Below are 24,526 nucleotides of genomic sequence, written 5' to 3'. Positions count from 1 at the left end.
TAAAATGTTGAATCATTCGGGGCTGTTGAAGAAAATATATGCACCTTCAATCATTTTCTGTTAAATGATCACTCAAATAGAAAAATAATGCCTAAGCAATATTTCCTTCTCAAAATACTTTTTTGTCTATTCTACATATGTGCAAGATGTTTTAACTATGCAGTTTTTCTGACACCATATTTGGCGTAGTTAGACTATTTTGTAACTTCAATAAATGATCGTTCCCGTCCAATAAATGGTTTTTAAAATATGTACATGTGTGAAGAGAATAAAGCATTCAATGGAATTATAATAGAATATATTTTCATGACAATTTATTCTACCAAAACCCATCTGGAAATTGATATGATGCATTGTGTACAATCCACTAGGTTTTATTATCTCGTCACATTTACAATTATTTTGTGTCATAAAATTAGCTAGAACTCAAATTGTAGTTATATTTCCTATCTTACAATTTTCCTACTGACATTTTGCTATATGTAAATCAAAATGACGCCTTCAAATGATAGCATTATAATAAGTGCATATTTATAATTAATTGTATTTTAATATTACTTGGTACATTTCCATTCATATTTTTTTTTCTATGGCTATATTTTTATTTACTAAATTAAATATTTTGTATCTGTGTTTTACTAATTAGTGTTCATACATTTTGTAAGGAGGTTTCCATGTAATGTTTTGTGTGTTATGTAATTATTTTATGTAATTTGCAACTAGAGAATGGGTGTTTATAGAAATATTATCGCTCTAAGATGGTACCTGCTTCAGCATTCTTATTCTTAGAGGGGGGGGTCAGTGCTATGATTTAAGCTCCTCACCACTGCAACCTGTGAAGATCTATTGCAACGATGCTTTAGCATGCTTCATTAATAAATGTGTATGTAATACCTTTCAGAGAACTCAAAAACGAAACAAAAACTACTCTCATTTTTAAAAAAATAATTATTATTGACCGGTGTATATACTAATATACCTATACAATGAGGAACTTCAGCCCTACGGGAAATTAGATACTAAAACGGTACGATAAGACAACAGATCATCAGCAGAACTGACTGGGAAGAAGCGGAAGAGAACTTAAGACGTCACATGCCGAGTATATTATATGTTGTAATTGAAATAAAAATATTTTATTTTTAACCACTTTTTATTAATTTAATTACTAATTGGTTTCTAGGCTACCATGTGTTCCATTGTCAAAGCATCATTTATAAATAAAACAATTATAAATTATGCCTTGGCGAAGGAGCATGTAGTAGCTCAGAAACCAGTTGATAATAAAATAAATAATTTGTGGTTTAAAACAAAAAGTTTTTTTTTCAATTATATTATGAATAACCACAAAGTTTGTGTAAGTAAGTATTTAATTTTATTTATTTTTTAATGCATGAAAATTGCAGTTTGTACATGTTTATTTAACTTTATTATTTTTTCAGTTGACATGCACCGCATTTTGTGCAATTATAAGTATTTTCATAAAACCCAATAGTTTGTTCTTTCATCTTATCAATTGAGACTCAACTATGCATGTGCATACCTAATTATAATTTTTCGAAATTGTTTTTTTTTATGCACTAGTATGTATTTATGGAAAACTGTATTTTTACTCGTATAGCTTTATGCAATGAGCACAGTTATCTTACTTTTATAATATATGCTGGTAAATATATTATTGTGAAAATAAAATTCAAGTTTGAAATTTTAGAAACTAGCCTACATCTATCTACTCGAATCTCATTTTCAAACCAAATTGTCATAATAAAGAGGATGTTATAAACATATCTAGCATATAAGAAAAATAGCAAAAGACGTAGTTTACTTCAAAAATACGCTTTGTGTTAATAATAGTTTTTGTTATTTTATAGAATGTGAATTATGCACTGATTGATTTACAAACACAATAATATTTCCGAAAAAAAGTTAATTTCACCTTCTAAAATCAATTCAATGCACTAATATTTGTTTTTGAAAGTTGAATTCAATAAATTCCTGCCTTTTTTAATGTGTAATTGTGTATTTATAAAAATGACATACATACTATGAAAATTAAGTTGGTGGCCTAAAAACAAATAAAGCATAAAATTGACTGTGGTAAAATATTTAACTAAAAAATACTTTGCAAAAAAGGAAAAATGCATAAGAAGCTTGTTTTTTATAAATGATGTATTTTTTTGTGTATGTTGCGTACCTTCTGTATATTTTTTCCGGCCTGTATAAATAATAAAAAAACACAAAAATTCTAAAAGAATAAATAAACAAACTACTATTTAACGGTGAAAAATTGTTTTAAAATTTGCAGTGATATTGTTATTATGGGTGTTAAATCTAAAACAAACTACAATACTCATTTATTTATTCTAAAATTTACTATAATGATGCATGTATTCATAATATTTACTATAAATATATCATCATCATTCTTTTATTCATACTTAATGGTGCATAAGGTACTGCATTGGTGCTCCAATTGTATATCTCGATCATATACGCAAAGCCATGATACATCTTATTCTTCAGGTGCACCAGTACGGGGACTATGAAATATTGCAGTGTAAAAACACCTTTTTAAATAAATATTTTATGTCAACCTTGCTAGGAATCAAACTTAATACCTTAATGCATGATAGGCGAACGTGCAAAAAATAATTAATAAGTTAGATAATTTCAAGGATTTACTCCTTAATTAAAAACCCGAAAGATGAATTTAAGTAAGTTTATAACCTGATTCATGTCTCCAACGCACACATAAATGAAAGCCATATATTTATTATGTTGACGATAGGTTACTTTAATATAACTAAATACATCACAATCAATCATGGCTACTTATAGAGTATAACTCATTATTTTTACTATTAATAAATATGTAACCATTATGTGCGTATCCATTAAAAAAAACACTAGTTTTAAAAAAATTTAATTTCATAATTGATTACATAAATATTTACATTTATACATCATTTTGTGCATTGATCGTGACTAGTATTTATGAAGTAATCAATATTTTTTCCAACAATGTTTTGAATATGTCCAAATGCTGTAGACAGCCTTGATTTCCTCCCTAGGGAGTTATTAAGAACTGAATTTGTTGCAGCAGAGAGGGAAAACATTTTTAAAAAGGAAATATGTCAGTCTGAGCATATAAAAGGCTTTTGACCTGTCATTGGCTATTTTAAGTGGCCACTTTACACACAGTAATATTCACCATTCTGGCTATGTTTAAACATCCGCATTTCCTCAACTCTTTCATCTATTGACTTTGCATCCGGATGAATCTTACCCACATGAATAAGTTTATTTTACTTTACGAAAGTCAATATATAGAATAGTTGAGAAAATGTGGATGTTTAAACATAAGCAGAATGGTGAATGTTACAGTGTGTAAAGTGGCTACTTAAACCAGCCAATGACAGTTCATAAATCCTGTAAATGCTTAGTGTTCCGTATTCCATTCTCAAAAATGTTCTCGCTCTCTGTTGCAACAAATATTTTTTTTATTCATACGTAAACCAATCTAAATACTTTTGTAAAAATAATTTGTCACAGGGACCTTGTTTTTACTGACAATTCCTTTTTTAATTTATAAAATGGTGTAGTTGATGAATTGATGACAGCCTTTGTTAGTCTTGAAATCGTAGTATAATTTAAGGGTCTTATCTGCATAAAATATATATTTTGTAGCCTCGACATTACATCTATTGACTTACAATTTATTGCTCTTATTGAAGTAAAATATTAATGTACTTTTAAAATTACATATACATATTTATAGTCATTAAAATAGTAATTTTATATTTTTAATAATGAATTTTCAATGTTATTCAATGTCGTTTATCATTAAACAAAATATACATCATATATTATTGTATCCATGTGTTTTATTTTAGATACAAGTTTACACAAATACTTAATTTGATAGTACTGTTAGCATGGTTTTTCTTGTTTTAATTGCTTTTAAAAATAGCACCTTAAAATATGTTTTATTTTAAAAAAGCCAAAATTGTAATTTTAGGTAGAATCAAGCAAAATCTATTTTGTGATATAGAAAAAAAAGTTCCATGCTACGGGAAATTGGATTAAAAAAATGTTTACTTACTTGGGTTTAAGAGCATTTAATTGTACAGCGAATTTTCTCTAAAATGTATTAATAAAAGTTAACTTTTTTAAATGACAGCACAAGTTCTTCTTAATCAACCAATGTTCTTATAGATTTCCGGTTTCCAGGAAGCCAAACTCACCGAAGAGAACTAGTGACATCACGTCATGTCAAAAATTACAAAACTTTCAAAAATCGTAGCAATGATAATACGATACATATATATAACATAAATAAAAATGGGCTTTGTTTGATTGTCTATTAACAAATTTTAAAAAAATCACTGGACTTTTTTTTTCTTTTGTTAGGGCCTTTTAGCAAAATTTGATAACATTGGCCGAAAACAAGTTACATGCATTTGAAAACTATAATAAGCATTAAAAACACAACAAAAATATGCAAGAATGACATAAAATTATATTTGTAATAATAAACACATAAGTAAAGTAATAAATTTTTTAGATAAATTGAAAAAAAAATTTAAAAACCCACCAAAAACCTGATAGTGCTAATTTAACAGAAAATATATACTAACAGGGCGTTACTTATAAGCGTATAAAGTTACGTCAAGGCATAGTGGTAGAAAAAGAACGGTTCACTATGATAGGACGGTATTCCCACCTGTTTTCTACCACTAAGATTAGGCGTAACTTTATACCAAGTTTATGAGTTAAAGCGTATAGTTAAATACATTTAGGTAGATGAAACTTAGTCTAAAAATCATAACAAAATATAACATAAACATAATCTTACAATTTTATCGAATAAATCCAAGGGAACAATGGTGAAGTTATATTTATGAAACCAAGAAAAATTTATTGGAAAAACAAAGCATTGAAACATATTATTTCAATGAAACAAAATCATAACAAAGAACTGTTGGAACACAAAAAAAAAAAACAGAATTCACCAATGAGGATTTTGATCAATAAAGAATTTGAAATAAATCAATTGAAAAAGTTATAAAAAACACATGTGAAATATCATATAATTTTACCCCCCCCAGTCATTAGAGTATACAAAAAAAGTTGCAATCAGTGAACTTCATAATTAAAATAACTACATAAATAATTTTCTGGATAAATAAAACAAAGTATTCATGAAAAAAAATAATTCAGTTTTTTAATTTGCATGTATTGAAATATTTTTTCTTTGCTTAAAAAATTGTACCGCGGAATAATTATTTTTACAGTGGCTGTTTAAACATTTACAAAAGTTTTGGTTTTTCAAGGTAATTTATTTATTTAAAAGGAAATAGCCGTCATTGGTTGAAATACATACTTTCCTGACTTGTAAAAAGGCGTCTTTAAATTTATTCTTTAGTTGAAAACGCTGTGAAAAACGAAAACAGTTCAGGGAATATTTGAAAATAATTATATGCATTTTCTTTTGACTACAATATTCGTGGCAATTAAAAAAAAAACATTATTTTTAATGTAATAACTTATATTTACATATAAGTTATTAATTTAAAAAAATACTAGGTACACTCCTATAAATATAAGTTATTACATCATTACAATGGAATTCCATCAAGAATTGTCAATAAATAATTTAAATGAATCATTATTATTATAAATATTTTTTTTTAAATGCAATGAAGAATTTTTTTTTATTTGCATCATCAGATGCCTTCTAAACAAAAAAAGAATAGAAAAATCCTATTTAAGTACCTATTTACCCCTTTATACATATTATATAACAATATTATGTGTGCATGTTGCATTATGATGTAAATTCTGTTTATTTTAAGCTTTGACATTTCAAGGATAAATTGTTGAAAATTGTCTATGGTGTATCGGATTGCAAAACCTTGATCGCTTAAAATCGTAAAAATAGATATTTTCCAGTTATTTAGGTCGGATAATAGTTTGTTGCAAAGTGTACTTCACAGTCTGTCGAATTTAACAAACAAAAATGAGTTGGAGAGAGTCGGTAATTATAAAAGTATTGTATAATTTCAATATTAAGTTTGCTGATATAACCTAACGAGCTTTCTTTACCCATTTAAACTCAGAATACTTGCCTTAATTCTTTAATTATGAGGTCCTGTATTCTGAATTATCAACACTTAATAAATATTTATCACGAGTACTTGTCGAATTTTCATGTCATTGTTTTAAGCCACCGTAAAAAGCCTATGGCCGAAACCTATTTTATTTGCTTGTTGTTACTGTTAATAACATTTATTTATGTACTCAGCAGCAATCAAGCTTTCCTCGTGTTCACACGTATTCTGCTGCAAGTGAACAGAGGCTTGGATCATACATAAGGACGCTCATGGTACATCAGCTTTCATATTTCAGTTTGTTATGATTTTTGGTTCGGAAATAATACCCTCTATTTTGCAAGGAATGCGGGTAGTTAATCCACATCGAATCTTCTAGTTTAACAATTTCAGCTATGAATAAAGTATTTACGCAAATTGTATTTTTTTAGAAAATATGTTTTTTTTTAACCTGTAACGCCTGGGTAGAAAATATTTGATCTCACATTTTAGTTTAAAATTCTATTTTCATATTGTGAAATAGTTTACGTAGTTTTACTAATACATTATTCCACAGTATGTTTAGTGTGATGCTTGAGGCCTGGTATATGTTATACAGTTCATCGTTAGACCGAATGCGCCACTGATTACCTTATCTCACTGGTCCACAGATTCTTTGCAATACTTTACTTTCAAAGGTGTCTAGCATCTCAGAAATTTATTCCCTTTTCAACCATCATGATTAAGTATGGTGTTGTAAGTTATAAAACAGACATAGTAGTACAATTTGGAAAAAAAGGACTTGTTTTTTCTGAATAAGATAAATAAACACTATTTTCCTCTTTTGATTCATCAAAATATTAATTTTCACTTTATAACCACACAAAAAAAAAGTTATATTCTTTTAAAATGTTATCCTGATTAATTTTATATGGTTTGTTTTGTTCTTTATATTGATTGAGTAAATTTTAAGTTAATGTATTTATTTTATTGTTCTTTTAAATTTGAAATATTTTTTTTTCTTTTTATTATTTTTAGGCTACAAATAAAAATCACGCCCTCATTAATTGGAGCAAATGGTGGTATGGTTTGCTTGGGTTAGTTCACATTTATAGGTATAAGCTCTATTGAAGAAATAAGGAGGTTTAAACATAGGCAGAATTGCGAATGTTCATAGTGTGTAAAGTGGTCTCTTATATCAGCAGGTCATAAGCCTCATAAATGCCTAGACTTCCATATTTCTTCCTCTTAAATGTTCTCCATCTCTGTTGTAATCTGTTTATCTTAATAAATCCAGTCTTTGTCTATAAACATTTGGACAAACTCAAAATATTGTTTATTTAAACTGAGTGGTTCAAAAAGATGCATAAAATTTGGAAAATGTTTTCAGGTGTTGCCTAGTATTTAGGTGAGATAATTCGTTCAGGTGAATCTCTTCTTCTTTCTATAGATCTTGCAATCTGTTTTTACTGAATTTATCTGTTACTACACCACGAGGCCGACAATATTACATATCAATTATTCCTATTTATAATACAATACCTATGATCATTATTGATAAGTCTATCGTATATTTTAATTCTCTACAAACGCATCTACACATTTTTTTTTAAAAAATAAATTTTTGTGTTCTTATAGTTTATCCAAATATTTCATTTTGAGGGCCATTTTTAACGAGTTGTAAATAACTCACTATTGGAAAATAAGAATCAAGTTAGGGTAGAGTGGGATTCAAACCACGGACCTTTGAGCCATGAGTCCGAGACACCAGCCACGGGACCGCAACCCAATTCGATAAACATTAAAAAGGTTAATAAAACTCACAAGTCCACCGGATTCCAGCACTTAAAATATAAATTATGGTAAAATGTTACATCAGGACATAATTACAATTACTCAAAAACATTCTGGGAGGACATTGTCATGTAAAAATATATTCGGTTAAATGAGTGATTTATGGAATATTACGACATCTTTTTTCTTATCTATCAGAACCAAAAAATTCCTTTCAAAACAGTACAATGTGCCCAAAATAGGAATGCTGTTCTGTGATTAGTTCACTTTGTCCAATCACGTTTAACCTAATTCCCGCCAAGCATCACATCTGAGAACGTAGGTAGTGCTTGCTTGTGTAAAAAGATATCTCCACATATAAGCGTATGTAAGAAAGTGCTATCTATATCTTCCCATTACATTCCGACTTCAGACTATTTCAGTCCTAGCTACCGGAGGGCATGGTGATCTGGCGACAATTGTAAAGAAGATTTATGGTCTCCAAACAATGTCCATGGCACCAGCCCGTAACATAAGAAAGGCATTTGCACTAATGCACATTTTTTCTAAAATGCCTTCAGATAGCTAAACTAAATTATTCAGAAATCATTGTCATTTAAAATGGAAAATAATTATCAATCCTATGTGATCTGCCCAATTGACCTATTGCTGTATTTTGGCAGCAACAACTACAATACACAGGCTAAAATTCGTGAACTGTTTTTGATACATATTAAAGATGGTGATTGGAATATGGAAATATAGACATTTACATGGCTTATGACCAGTCATTGGCTGGTTTAAGCCTATATTTGAACATCAAATTCTTCCATCTTTTGGTTTTTGTGAAGTAAAACATTCTCTTACAATCTTGAAAAAATCCCCAAAGAGTTAAATCCAATTGTAACTAACAATTTCTAAGATTGTGTTTTTCTAATATTTCATATGAGTTATTTTATTTTTATTTTATTTTATTTGGGAAATCAACAGTTCTACATACATAATTATAGTAAACAAACAGATATAGTGTATAACCTCAGAACTAATAACAAATTTCCACAAAGTTAGTAAAGAAAATATATGACATATTAAATAAATACATATAAGTTTATACATATTAAAATGTTATTTTCATGTACTCATAAATATTTTTCAATAATCAAAGAATTTTTTATATTTTTTAAGAACAGTTATCTCCGTAGAATTGAAATGTGTCACTATATTATCCATCTTAATCATGTTAACAATGAAATTAAACCTTTTACCTCATTAAATATTATATTATCTAGTCATTGTTCTAGATTTCACAACTTAGGTATACATTTGTACATTATTTAAATTATCACGTCACCCATACACCACACAGTACTAGTTTATTATGTATTTAATAATACATAGTTTATCTAAATGTACAAAACTGGATGTCTCTTTGTTACCTGGAACATGATATCATCCATTGTATTTTGTACCTTTAGTTGAGTGAACTATGAGGCATGTCCCAAAAGTAAAGTCTCCTAGGGAAATGTTTTTTTTCTGATGTAGGCAGCGGACGCGTTCCGTCCATAGATACTGTGGATGCGGGGCATCCCTTGAAAATTTGAAAATAATATGTATTTTACTAAAAATAAACATAATGCTTACCGTAACACTTTATTTATTGTTTGCTTTACAGAATTTATTTCATAAGCTTATATCTTTGCATTTTTTGCTTATATGCTTACTGTTTTTTCTTGCATACCTTTGTTATTATTGTTTTTTTTTACTTTGTAAAACTTTTTATTATATCCTTTCTAACTAATTTCGCATATTTTTTCTGTATATTCTGTGTTTATTATTTAGTATGTTAGCATTTATTTCATTTTTATTTTTTGTAAATGCCTTTTGGGCGTTAATGAACAAAATAAATACGAAATAAAATCTACAAACATGTATTCTTAAAATTCTTACTGAGAACATTCGGGTGCATGCGGTTCAACTAATATTTTCAGTATACATACCTACCTACTAGCTACATATGCGTTTTTCCTATATCAGTGTACGTATAGAATATCTAGTTATCTTGTCCTTGATAGTATTAGTTGTATACGCAGGATGCTGCTTTTCAAGTTGCGTCTAGTTCCGATAGTAAACGTCTGAATTTTCGTGCACTCGCTTTAGGTTCATAATGTTTTAGATTTCCCCTACGAGACTCGGAGAGAAAAGAGCATCCAATTTGTATAATGCAAAGAAAAACGTCTCTAATATCTTTTAGCATAAAGTTTGAAGTAGCGTATTATTGACATTTAGCCCAAAATTAAGAACGGCTATCTCGGGTCTTGTTTTAGGTGTTGTAATGTTTGTCTTCTTTTCACACCTACGGGCACGGTCCTGGAAAACTGTCGATGGCAAACTTTCAGCTAATTGACGTTGGAGGTGGCGAGAGTGCTGGCTAACGATAGGGTCTCCCGGAGGTGTCTAGTGATGTCCACATGCTCCACTTAGGAGTGGAAAAAGAAGAAAATAAAAAAGTTTACAGCTTCATGTCTAGACGCGCCTGTGTTCTGTCAATTTATTGATCGTCAACTATTAATTATTGTTATTATTGCAATGGATAACTTAAATAGCGTATCATAAAATTCCTTAAGCGTGCTTTACAAAAGTGATTATATGCAATACTGAATTTAATTTGACTTGAAATTTAAGTAAAACTTTCTAGAAAAACAAATTATTTTGTCATCACATGCTTAGGATTTATTCAAATCAAAATTGTATAAAAGGATAAAGAAAAAAATACAACATAACTGATTGATGTGTAAATTGTATAATATAAGTACGTATATCTACGATCATATCTACTAAAAGTGAGAACATGATTATTTTTTGTCAGCATCCCTACTGATAAAAGTCACCGCACGCGCCTGGTAGGCCGCACTGCTAGGTAGCTTGGCTTGACTCCTCTACAACTAGGCCTCGGTTGACCCAATCAGATGCTCAGTTTGTGCGTACCATGCATTCGTAATGGATGCATCTACTTCGGCTACCGCCACCTCCCTCCTTCTCGACTATGCTCAATTCAAACTCCGCTCAGTTATTCGTTTCTTGAATTCAAGGGTCTAAACTCCGGTTTCCGTTCATCGCAAATTGTGAGAGATGCTGAAAAAGTTGCGCAGATCCACCCTAAATCAAAGGTGAGGCATGTTGACCGTAGGTTTGCCTTCTGCCAATACCCCGGCCCGTGTTACCTGCAACACAAGAGCTCTCTTGGACCAGTTTGATTGGGACGTTTCAGCCCAGACATGACACCGTTGGACTTTCACTTTTTCTTGGACCTCAAAACACATTTTGGAAGAAGAATGATGGATACAGACGAGGAAGTTAAGAAAAATACCATTGAGTACCTGGAAATAGGGATGATGGCAAGTTTCTATTGAGAACTTCTAGTGAGCCTTGAAGAGTGCATCCAAATGAAGAATAGCGATTATGTCCAAAAATAATATTTATGTACTTAACGTAGCCATATTATATTTTTTTGAATAAACTTTAGATTTGTTTTAAATATGGAGACTTTACTTTTGGAACATGCCTCGTACTAACCCCATTGGTAGCGAGTTCACCAACATTCTGTTTAGTTTGAATCTGTACACAATTGCAGCATGTCTTATAGTATTTGGGCCAAACTTTGTGTAATTTTATTTTGAATTACCAAACTAACAAAATGTGTTGTGTGTAATTTTATTTTGTGGTGTTTTGTATTTACAAACTTACTGACATTTTCTTGTTTCCTAGCTAGTTCAAATTGGTTTTAAATCTAGAGGATTGAATTTATTAATTCTTTTGAATTCATGTGAAATATTAAACCTAAGTAATAAATATCATTGATCAGCATGTATTGTATTGATATGCAATATATTCTTTAAATCCTGATTATAAATGACATTCTATACGAGGCCTGTATTTTGTGAATATTTAGAGATGCCGTTGATTGTTAAAAATATTGCCGCATGCATATTGTATGTTAAAATGATTTGTGTATTTATATATTTTTATATTTTCATAGAAATCGTATTGCGTTACAACTCGATGGAAAATTCAGTATTTTTTCTAACCATTTAGATGTGATTCCTGAACATTCTTGCTGGTATAAAAGCACTGTGGTATTTTGACTGCCAATCTGATGAAATTTTCACATTTAATGAAATTAAAGTAGTCTAAGTTCAACCTTAATCCAGCTAAATATTCATCAATGGCAGATCTGTGGATGCATGGAATGGTCTGCCTTAAGAAATAGTCACGGAACTGTCTGTTAATGCATTATAAAACAAATTGGGCATATCGCCTATTGAAAATCATTATAGCAAAACTTCAAAAAATTGATTTTCGAGTTAAGACTACCAAATGGCACAAAAATAATTTCTTTTTTTACGTACGTAAGTGGCAAAAGTATATTAAATGAAGAAGAAAAAAAAATAAAGTTGACATTGCCAATTGTTGCCCCGTTGATTAAGTTTATAGTTTTGTAAAACTTTGAAACATTATTTTCTCCATATTACTATGAATTTGGGACCTACGCCACTATGATTCTCAACAGTCTGATATATAGGAGATAAAATAAGCATTCTAGAAGGATAAGATTTGGGCATATTAGCGGACAGCTGCCTGCTCTTAATTAAATAAATATAATAATAATAATCAATAAGTCAAACCAGCCTTGGAGATTTCGGTACTTTATATTGAAATTATTCTAATTGTTTATGTTTAGATACATTGTATAAATTGTATTGTTGAATTTTTAGGGAACTGGGAGTGACACCACGGCTCGTCACCTGTTACATGTCATGAACTCCACCCGCTCTCCCTCCTACCCCCTCCCGGGGTACGGTTCCCCTTACGCCACCTCATCCATGGCCTCCAGCGAGAGGCTGTTTAAGGATATCGACTGTGATGAGGTCTACCCCCGCCTCTATGTTGGAAATGCGTAAGTCATATTTGAAAAAATAAAATGGAATCTACTCTTGTTAATAAACATTCATAAATAATAAAAAACATAATTAAAATTGTATAAATAAATTCTCTATAGCCGACTGTTTCCTGTTAGTAATAATACAGATACTTTCAATATTTGGTAAATTAAAAAGAAATATACATATATATTCTTGACACAAAGAGAGTTTATTTTGAATTTACAAAAAAAATATGCACTCTTACCCCACCTGACCTTACCTATTTGAAACACATGCTTAAAATATGTTTTTTATAAAATAGATATTTGCGTTCTTATGATTTACCCAAATATTTTTATTTTGGAGCCATATTCAACGAGTTGCAAATACTATTAGAAAATGGGAATCACGTTGGGGTAAAGCGGGGTTCGAACCTCGGACCTCTGACCGTGAGTCCGCAACACTAGCCACGGGACCACAGCCCGTTTCTATTATTCCAACTCTTCTTAATGGAGAAGTTCATTCAAGTATGGCTTAATACCTTTTCACAATCAAATACAAATGATGGGTTTATTATAAATTATAAAAATCCAAATATTAATTAAAGAAATATAATATTTATACGCAACAAAATATAACAGTTGTTAGAATGAACCTATTATTTAATGATATATTATCACATACATTTTTTATGTTTTTTATTCTAGAAGTCACCTAACAGAAATGTAGATTGAAAAATTAATTGTGCTAAAAAATATTTTCATAGGCGGTACCTTTATTTGCCATCTAAATTGAGATAGCGCCAATGTCATACAAGTTTTTCACACATTTTAAAATACCTAATAATAAACCGAAATGTGCTAAATTATTTTATGTTACTTAGGTTTGCAGTATAATTTATGGTATATTTTTAGTTTTTATCGTTTGCTTTTGTTATTTGTAAATCATGACTTTATATAGAGTTTTTAGTGTTTTTCTTTTGATATTTGCTCATTTTATTATTGAAGTATTATAAATTTATGAATCAAGAGAGAAAACCTGTACAATTTTTTATTGTAGTTTTATTATTAGTACATCCAATTTAACATATTACCTATTTGCATATTTTTGCAAATAGACCTTTGTCTTGTCAGACAATATTGTAAAAACTAATGTCAACTAATATATTATTTAACATGGCTGCTACCAAAGAATTCAGCTGGTTTTTAAATAAAACGAATATACATATGTATTTTTTAAATTGGAATATTTTGACATCAGCACAAAATTTCAGACTGAATATTGATCCTACCATTGATACACCACAATAACTAATAAGAAAGTGAATATCTTGAACATTGTCAGTGCGTGGGTTCGCATTATTCCTAATAGTGGCTCTGGAACAAGAAATTAACTGTTGTGTTATGAGTGTCAATGTGTTTTTGGATTTATTTGTAACATCAAAATATGTATAGCATTTAATAAATCAAATCTACCGGACGGACATCGTCTACCTTATCTAATTCATCTTTACAATTGTAATTTTCAGTGAGGCAGCCAAATGCAAGAATTACTTAAAACTTATGGGAATTACGCATGTTTTAAACACTGCCGAAGGAAAACATTTTGGGTTGGTGGACACTGATCACCTGTACTACCGAGATTGTCCTCGTATTAAGTATATGGGATTTCCCATGATAGACCATCCTTCTACTAATATTTCCAAATACTTCTATATTGCCGCTAATTTCATCAACGATGCTATCTCCAGCGGAGGTGAGGAAAATGAATTATATTTTTATCAACATATTACGACAGAGATGGATACCTGCTATTGGCTGGTTTAACTTTATATCTGATATAGAATCGGAAGACAATTCTTGCTTACATTCTGCGAATCTACTAAACACAGTATTAAAAGAACTTTTGCGTGAATAATGATTTAACGAATAATTAACATGAATGACCTAATTTTATTAGTAATTTAAAAAATCAGTGGACATTATGCATTTAGTGTTTCATACCGGGCCTTACTCATAAACTTGGCATAAAGTCACTCCTAGGTACAGTGGTAAAATCTGAATGTATAAAATTACGCCTAAAATTCTACCTCTATAATAAGGATGGTATTCCCATCTTTCTTTTACCACTATGCCTAGGCGTAACTTTACACAAGGTTTATATAAGTCAGGCCCACTGTACCATTTTATCGAGCGACAAGTTTGACCTTTTTTAAATTTGTTTATAGGTAAAGTGTTGGTTCACTGTGTAATGGGAGTCTCACGGAGTGCTACATGTGCCATCGCGTACTTAATGATTAAACGCAATATGACGGCTACAGAGGCCATGCGTCTTGTACGCAGGAGCCGCAGTATCCGACCTAATGATGGCTTTCTACGTCAGCTCTGTGAATTAGACAACGAGCTCCGTCGTGACAGGCGCTAACCAATGCTTCTCCGACATTGTGTACCCTCTATACATCACTCAACTTGTAAAAAGACTTAAAGGGGCCGAAATGTACCTGCACTCGGATAATCAATACAACCAACTGGCGCCTTATGTGATTCTTAGATTCAGTTTGTCAAACTGATGGTGTTTTCTAATCTAAAACATTTTATTCTTCAATGTGTCACTCAGAATCTTAAATTATTTTTTTTGAAAATATACTTCTTTCATTCTATTATATTATAGCGATCCGGTGACTTGTACATTTCGCATAGATTTTGTAGATCACTGTCCCTTGCAGAAGCAACTTTTGTATAAAATTTTAATTTTAATGATTTGGTTTAATCTCATTGAATCTGAGTCCAATTATATTTTTCATTTAAAATATTGATATTATAAGTATAGATCTGATTAATTATTATACAATAACCAAAGATACAATTGATTATTAGTATTGGCTTTCCAATTTATTTTAAGACCTGTTATTTGAAAAGTTTTCATGAGGAAGATGCTTTCAGTAAAATTAATTTAGGATTGTAAATATGTATTTATTTTAAATTCTGTAACTAAGTAACATTTTTAGTGTAAGCGTGTTATTTCATCAAACCACTTAATTTTAATAATTATTTCTATATTTTATCGCCATGAATATTATTTTATTATATCATCCAGGTTGTGAAAGTTGTATTTTACTTTGTGAGTGATATTGTACTTTTTGTTACAAAAGATAAAATCAATGTTTTTCTAAAAATCACTATGCATGAACATTAAAATGGCACTAATAAGAAATGCAAACAGTCTGAAAATGTAGACAAATATTGTCAAATATTAGGCTTATTTGTTTTTCTTTACATTCATAGCAATAACACAGTGATGCTGTCAATTTACAACATTTAAAAAATACTATTTGCTTAATAATTTTAGATTCATACTAGGTATATCCAGAAAATAAGTTCCACTTGACGGTTTAAAGAAAACAAGTACCCATTCAAAAAAAATAATCTTTAGGCCTTGTCTATTTTTCTACATTACTACCATCACTTTGTGGGCACTTGTCATAGCGCGGCACAAGCTTTTGTATTCCCTCTTCATAAAACGGGACGCCCACTTCGTTCGTTGTCGTGCACATTATCACAACCTTCATTGAACTGTCTCACACATCTCCTTACCATTCAATCACTTATCACATGTTCTCCGTATACCTCACAGATCTGTTGATGAAACTGATTTAATGTTCTTTACATAAAAGAAACAAATAAATAGCATTTCAAACAAGCACCACGAAGCTTACAAAACTGTCAGCTAGTTCATAATGGTGTCAACTACTTCTCAATAGGTCAGGGTAAGTACCACGCATGTCGAAGCGCTGCGATGGCAAGAAATACAAATCGATTCTGGATATACCTTGTATTTGAGGCCTATTATTTCTAATATCATATTGTTAAGAGATTATGTTTATATTTAATTTGTTTTTGCTGACCATTCAATCTGCCTGTAAAAATATATTCTTTTATTTTTTCTACATCAGTATATTTTAATGAAAAGTATTGAATATTTTTTTTATTAAATCACAAAGTTTATTATATATATATGAAAGGTGTAATATCTTGTCAAGATTAATATATTCACCTTATATGTAAGTTACCATATCATATAATTTCTATAAATATTAAGCAAGATTTATATTTATAGTTATTTAATATTATGTAGATATATATTTTGTCCATATTTGTTACCTCGACGTCTTTCGATTCAAACGAACGAGTCTTCCGGGCTGTAGGATTAGTACTTGAGTAAAATATATATTTTCTATAAATTTACCTATCTTACTTTCTAGTAGCAATATTAACTTGTTAAAAAAGTAGGCTGTGTTCTCGGAGAACTATTTATTATAAAATTTATATTTACAGAAATGTATCTACATCGCTGTCCATAAATTGAAAATAAAACTTTTATTTTACGCTATTTTTTTATCTTTATAATGTACAATATAGTCTCTATAATCCGAACAATTGAAATAGAGCCTGTTCATTTTAATTAATTTTCGAATTACTGGCATCTTTAAAAATCAAACCAAACTTTTTGCATATCATTCATCAATAACAGTTTTTTATTTAACAGTGATATACCTGCACATATTATAAAGCATAGTAGGTTTATTATATGAGTAAAATTTTGATTCATGGGCTGCAAGAATGGAGTATAGTTCGGAGGACAGAACTAATTTTTCAATCATCACCTATCCAGGAGCATTATCGAGTAACAATAAGATTTTCGGAGGCAGCTTTAGTTCCCTCATTCTCTCACCCTTCATTCAATGCTATGGTTCGGATTACTGGAGGCTAGGTTCTCAGTGAGTTCGGATTACAGAGACTATACGGTATTTCTTCATTTCTGCTTAGTGTGGATAGCGATTGTAGTTGTTGATACTAAGATCTATATCTAATGTAAGTAAAAAACAATAAGATTTAAAGTTGTGATACAAAAATTATTGTATTTTCTACTAAGGTTACATAAGTACAAATACTATGAGAATAAGCTTGCTGAAAATATCTGAATGCGGCGTGTTATACATCTTGAGAGCTTTAAATAATCTTTCTTATTACTGCATATAGTTAGAAAATATTAATCATTTTCTAGCTGCATTGAAATTCTTATATATAAAATATGAAAATGGTATTTTTATTATTCAATTGTACATACTATTTTATGGTGTAATATTTTTTTATTAACTATAATAAATGATTTTAGAATCAGTTAAATACCTATGTTGACAATGCAAAAAATATTAAAATAGACCTACATTATTATTGTATAGTTATAATTTTATATTCATCACTTTTACACTTAGATTTTTTTTTTGTTTTGAAAAGCCATTGAGAAACACAGGGTTAGTGTAAAAAAATAATAATTCAATTAAACTAGAATTGTCACATAGTTAAAATCATAATCTTAGCTGATTATTTTTCCTTAATTTTTATAATAATAAAAATACCAGTATTATTAACTACCACGAAAATAACATTTGATTGGCACATGATATTGTTAAAAACAACAGCCTTACAGTAATTCAGCCATATAAATACAGAATAGAACTATTTTATAATATGATGATCAAAGGTTAAATAAGATTGCCAACAATAATTAATAATTAAAAATCTGGTATTAACAGCAAATAATATGTTAAAGCTAAACACCTAAATAACTCACAAAATAAATGCAAATATATTTATTAAATTATAAGTGCCAAAAACCACTGAAAAATATGTTCAAAGGATGTTTCAGACATTATGAATATATCGTCGGTTGACAGGTAAAACTCATTTAGTACAGATTTATGGTAGAATTATGTCACCAAGTACTATATTTTTCAACAATCTCTCGCAAAACTGTAGTTAGTGAAATTATCCAATCCTAAACAGCTGTTTTGGGGACCGCATAATGGACTTATTGATTTTTCCATGCAAGAGATTGTCTATAACGATGAGAAATATAGAACTTGTGACAAAGTCACTACCATGAATCAGTACTTAATGAGTTTTACCTGTCAACCGTCAGTATAAATTTTGTTTTTGCAGAACATGTTACCATGCCTCACGTGCATTTTATTGTATTGGCAATATTATTTATTGTTGAAATATGGGTGATTCATTGTACTGTCTTGCAAAGCACAGAGAGGGCATAGGAAACAAGTAAACAAACCTTTATGCATTGTTTTGTAAAGGGAAATAATATTCATGAGGAAACATAATACAGCATGATTATCGTTCACTTGAAGATATAAGTCATACCATTTTCATGTACATATATACCTTAACAAAGTGTGATTAAAGCCGTCACATTTAATAAATTCATGCATTAGCCTTAAATCGTTTCATAGTATCTACAAGGACAATGCATTTAAAAAATATATCAACAGAATGATTGAAACCAAATCGTACATGCTTTTGGATGCTGCTTTAATTTTTTTACCAATCTAAAAAAAATGAAAGCATTAAAATACACAATATATATAATTATGTCACTTTCCCTCTCTGTTCTTATCCCAGCAGTATTATAATAATGATTACTTTATTTAATTATGTAATATTAAAGCGAATAAAATAATCCTATAATCATCACACCACTTAACTAATTTGCTATGACGAGAATTGTAGTTTAAATATTATGTAATTATATTTTTCATAGTAATGAATTGAATTTTGGTTCTGTGGTAAAGTTTGAGCTTCTACCATAACTTGATTCCTATTTTTTATTTATTTATTAGCTGAAGAAAGTTCCCAAAAAAAATAATATATGTATTTCATAAAATTAATTGAATTGTATCTACAAAATTGTCAACATAAAACACAATGTCAGGTGGTTATAAAGTTATGGTTAATGACCATTATGATATAATTCCTACAAAATTGACACAGAACATAATAATGCAAATAAGGGGGTTGAATGCAAATTGCCACTGTGCTAAATTACTGTTTTTGGGAAGACCAACTAAACCAGCAGCAAAAAGACTATTTCTTTTAAATTCAATGGGCAACTTTTGCATGGTATTGTTATGGGTAGCGAAAAAACTTCATTTTAAGTTAAATGTGCACATTGAACTTAAAAGAAATAGACATTTGGCTACTGGTTTTATTGATCTTCCCATAAATAGTGGTCAAGCAAAGTAGTGTTTTTTCATTTAACCCCCTCAAATAAAACTAGTCAAAGATTACAATTGTAATGACTTGACTAATATAGGAAGTAAAAATTTACCAATAAGACCAAAAAATATAGCTTATTTAAAAATATCTAGCCTTTTATAAGTCGAAGCATCATTGAACTTCATCTATTGTTAAAAATATATTATTTATTTAGATTATACAAACCTTTATTTTTTGTTATTATATTTTATAACTTTAAAAAAATATTTATTCAACTTTGTTATTGAAATTATTTTGTTTATTGTAACAAATGTTTGGGCATACTTTTTTCAATAAAACTATATTCTATTAGGCGTTATTTACAAACTAAAAATATATATTTTAAAATGTGATATTCAATAAAGTGTATTTCTGGATTTCATTTTTGTCATTTTCCCCTTTTGCTTAGTGATTTCCTGCTGAGAAATAAAAAACCCATTCTAATATTTAACTTTTTTATTTATATATTTCACTTAATGTTTTACATTTTATTTTACAATACACTTGAGATTAACTACACTTCATAACTATACTTCATTAATATTAAGAGTATCGAAGTGTACACACTATACATACATAACTTTTAATATTTACCTAAACCTTATTTTGTAACGAAGTTAATAAAATTAAAAGTAAAATTATTCTTGGATGATATGATCACAGATATTAATAAAAATTAACAATTAAATTTTATCACATAGGATAATGTTTCAAACAATGCTAGTATCGGCGGCCTCCGTAGTGTAGTGGTCAAGACGCTCAACTCACGTACGGAAGGTTCCGGGTTTGATTCCCGGTGAGAACACAAAAATTACAATGTGATTTTTCTCAACCCTGGGTGTTCTGTAATGTAATTCACTACTGTAATTGGGCCTCCTGGCCTGTTGTGGTGCAAAAAAAAGAGAAAGAAATACAAATTATGTAGCGCAGGTAAAGAACATTACTTTCAAGAGATATTGGCATACTTGGTGGTAAAAAGAATTGAGCCACAAAATCACAGTTTTTAATCAAACTACTTTGACTTGTTAGCAAAAAATACTAAAATATTATTTATTCAGCTAGGTTAATGAAAATTTTGGAAAATATTAATTACCGAATACTACAAATTTCAGAAGACAGTGCTATAAAATAAATAATGAAAGAGAGATATTACATATTTTTCACTTGGGTCTTTCCACCACCAAAACGATGATATAATATGTTCTGTGGCTCAATATCAGATGTTTATTAAAGTCGATAAAAGCCCTTAACCAACTTGACCAATCACAATGGAAGTGGTTCAGTTTATCGTGCTCATGTGGCCAAACGTCAAAGTCAACGCGAAACGTTTTTCGGTTTGTCCCTTTGTCGTTAGTTTTGCACTTTGCAAGGTTTCCTTTCTTTGAAACACTTCACACGGCAATATTAAAAAATACATATATAGATTTATAAATTTAAGTCGATGTTCCATTGGAATAGGCAAAACGAAAAACAATCACGGCGAAAACAAAAATATTGCGTCGATTACACCAACAGTAGCGCTGTGATTGAGCTACTGGTGTTGTATGATAACAATTCCTTAGATTATTTTTTTGCAATTGTGATATTATTAAGTAAATCATATCAATAAGGACAATATACACACAGATTAATGTGTATTTCTAAGAAATAAAAAATACTAAATAAAAGTGTATGCATTACCAACTCTGTTTTACTTGACTACGTTAAAAGGAATGTTATAATATTCAAATTAGAAAATAAAGTACCTATCTATGCTAATAACTGGCCTGTTTAGAAAAAAAAATTGTTTGAAACTTTTAAGTGAAAAAAACTCTTAACCTATAATAACATACTTCTATATACATACATATTACAAAAATATACATCAAAGTTCTTGAGATAAAAAAAGCCAAATTATTACATAAAATATTGAATTAAGATTCATCTCTAATTTTAACTTTTCTACAAATTGATGTTTCTTTAATGTAAATAACTTTTTTATGTGCTTTATTATTAACCTATTTTATGGATATAATACAGATCATTTTAATTTACAAGAAGCATCTGGCAAAATATCTGTTTATTATTTAAAATACAATTTTTTTAGTTAAGTTTAAAATAAAAAAATATGTTTTAGCACATATTCATTGGATGCTGTACCTGAACTTGTAAAAAATCATAATAGTAAAGTAATGATTTAAACCAAAGTATTTGTTTGATTAGAAACTTAAGAATTTACAGAAGGATAATATTTTAATTCAAGGCCATTAAAATTTATATTTTAAAATATTTATTTATACCCAAGTGCATACATTTTAAAACTTTTTGTAAACTTGAAATGAAGCATTATTATTTTTAAAATATAATATTATATGTTGATAACACAAGTAATAACGAACTGAAAATATTAGAAGCAATCTAAAAATTCTAATAAAACTGATGTATGTACTTATTTTCTCTATTTAAGTTTGTGATATATTTCTGTACAGTTAGTTCCAGGTATAAAAATAAATATTTGGGATATTTCAGACTTTTATCTATAAACAATGATCCCAATTTAACTTTTAAACTTTAGATCATCTAATTCAGCTATGAGTAAAGAGTATTTAAAAAAATATACTAACTGAAAATATTCATTTTATATACATGAGTGAGTGCTGGTGTGAAATGAACTATAACACAGACCAACAATGTTGATTTCTTTTCAACTATAAAAATGGAAAAAAGAAACCTAGACATGACAAAATATTTTGAAGAATATACAATAAAACTCAATGATTGAAAATGCATTAAAAAAATACTTAAAATATTTGTAGTCACCAGAAAAGAAGAACTCAATCTTAACAGTACAAATCAGTGTAGCGTTTTTTGTATTTAATTTTCATCAGACAACCTTATAAATAGGCATTAAAGACAATGTTTAAAATAGTAAATATGTAAACGAGAATATTTAGAATAAAAGAAAAAAAAATCCTCTTAAGGATGAAAAATAAAATAAATTTCAATAATATTTTGTAACTACATTGTGTTACTATTAAAAGCTCTAAGGAAAAATACCTTTTTTCTTTAATAACAAGATTCTCAAATAAATATTTTATTACACATTAGAATCACAGTACAGTTGAGAAGAATTCATATATTTGTACTCGAAATGAAGGTAGCAAATTATAAATTATTCAATATTTGAGAAGAGAATATCCCGTGTTTTTTCACAAGAAATTAATGATTTATCAGTTTCAATGTATTTTTACATATTATGGTGCAAACCAAAATTTTTAGAAAATGAAACCATGTGCAAAAGAAAATGTAAGATGAGTAAATATATCATAATTTTAGAAAACAATAAGTTCAAAAAATATATATATACATACAAGGTAAACTTTAATTTATTTTTCTAACAAATCAAAAAAGACAAGATAAAAAATATAACTGCTGAGTCATTTCGATTGCCGAACAAGTGCTCTAACTGAGCGCACCATCTTCTTACTTAATAAATAATACCATTTTATTTGTAGTCGAACTGACAGAATTACCAGCAATCAGAAGAACCAAAGATCAAATGCTATTAAACTCTTTCTATCGCACTTATGATATTTTTGTTATTTGATTAGTTGAAATATAAGTTTTAAGATGTAGTAACTTAATTGAGGGTTTATTTTTTAACATAAATATTTATTTATATCATATAGGTTTGTAAGTTTCAAAATAAAATTCTCTATATGTTACTCAAAATGTAGGTTTTTCTGGCCCATGTTAAATTCCCTTCACACACAGAAATAAAAATGTAACAATAATTTAAACACAATAGGAAAAAAAATGTCTAGTAAAAACTTTTTTTATATGTACAACATATTTATAACAGCAATAAATATATGAATTTTTAAAATAACAAAATAAACATGATTAAACACATGCAATTATAATAGAAACCAAATATACAAGTTAATTTAATGTGTATGGAATATACTATCTAAAAAGTGTTAAGAATATACATAAATACATTTACTTAAAAATAAATTAACTTTTACTCTAAGTTTTTCCACACAAGTAAATCAGTTTATTTAGTTTTCACAGAAAATATATTTTATGTACTTTAAATATTATATACAACATTCTATTAGTTTTGTGTTATCTGATATGATACATAGTTTAATTTGTTTATAATACACAATGAAAATACACTAGCATAAATATTGTGGTTCCACCATTTTGCTAGTAAAAATGGTCAATTTCATATTTATGTTTTTGTACTATCGTGCAAATTTTTAACTTGTATTACTGCCACTAGGAATAACTGCACTGACACCATATTGCACATTATCAAAAATAGGAAAGATGAGTAGAAATATTTGAGTACTTTGCACTCCATATACTGAACTTGTTTTCTGAAAGTACCGCAACTTCAACTGAAGTCTATAAAAATAAAAACACTATATTTTTATGCATAAAATAATAGTACATACATTTTTATTTTATTTAAAATGGCATTTTAACATTTGAACATGTTTATCAAAAAGTTTTTAAATAGAAGTGAGAAGAGAATTTTTTTTTTTTTACAAAGAAGCGATTCATTAGGAAGAAAATCAATTAATCATAGATAATGTTAAAAATTTTAACTATTGCAATGGAATTTCACAGAAAATTTAGATAGCTGTTTTCC

At 28.8% G+C, this 24,526-nt stretch overlaps 1 protein-coding gene across 5 annotated transcripts; it reads left to right on the top strand.

Annotated features, from left to right (window-relative positions):
- The first annotated feature begins 5,893 nt into the window (after positions 1-5,893).
- LOC148277839 (dual specificity protein phosphatase 3) lies at positions 5,894-16,465 on the top strand. Of its 5 annotated transcripts, none has more exons than XM_088232310.1 (5): positions 5,894-6,037; positions 6,308-6,385; positions 12,635-12,816; positions 14,310-14,536; positions 15,009-16,465. In XM_088232310.1, exons 1-5 carry the CDS (start codon positions 6,020-6,022, stop codon positions 15,203-15,205), a joined length of 702 nt encoding a protein of 233 aa, XP_088088436.1. In that variant the 5' UTR covers positions 5,894-6,019; the 3' UTR covers positions 15,206-16,465. The 5 variants fall into 5 exon arrangements, with proteins under 5 accessions (XP_088088436.1, XP_088088435.1, XP_088088439.1 ...); XM_088232309.1 differs by having other exon boundaries at positions 6,305-6,385; XM_088232313.1 differs by lacking the exon at positions 6,308-6,385.
- The last annotated feature ends 8,061 nt before the right edge of the window (positions 16,466-24,526 follow it).

The sequence above is a fragment of the Micrasema longulum genome, unplaced genomic scaffold (genome assembly GCF_059751315.1).
Source record: "Micrasema longulum isolate JH-2025_06_02 unplaced genomic scaffold, ASM5975131v1 h1tg000971l, whole genome shotgun sequence".
NCBI classification, from domain to species: domain Eukaryota; kingdom Metazoa; phylum Arthropoda; class Insecta; order Trichoptera; family Brachycentridae; genus Micrasema; species Micrasema longulum.
Note: the sequence above shows the minus strand (reverse complement) of the source record. Positions and strands in the feature narration are given on the sequence as shown.

What these genes read in the sequence shown, in the direction of transcription:
- LOC148277839 (XM_088232309.1), top strand. An exon ending in CATACATAAGGACGCTCATG is followed by an intron (nt 6,386 to 12,634) that starts GTACATCAGCTT and finishes TTGAATTTTTAG; the next exon opens with GGAACTGGGAGTGACACCAC. An exon ending in CGCCTCTATGTTGGAAATGC is followed by an intron (nt 12,817 to 14,309) that starts GTAAGTCATATT and finishes TGTAATTTTCAG; the next exon opens with TGAGGCAGCCAAATGCAAGA.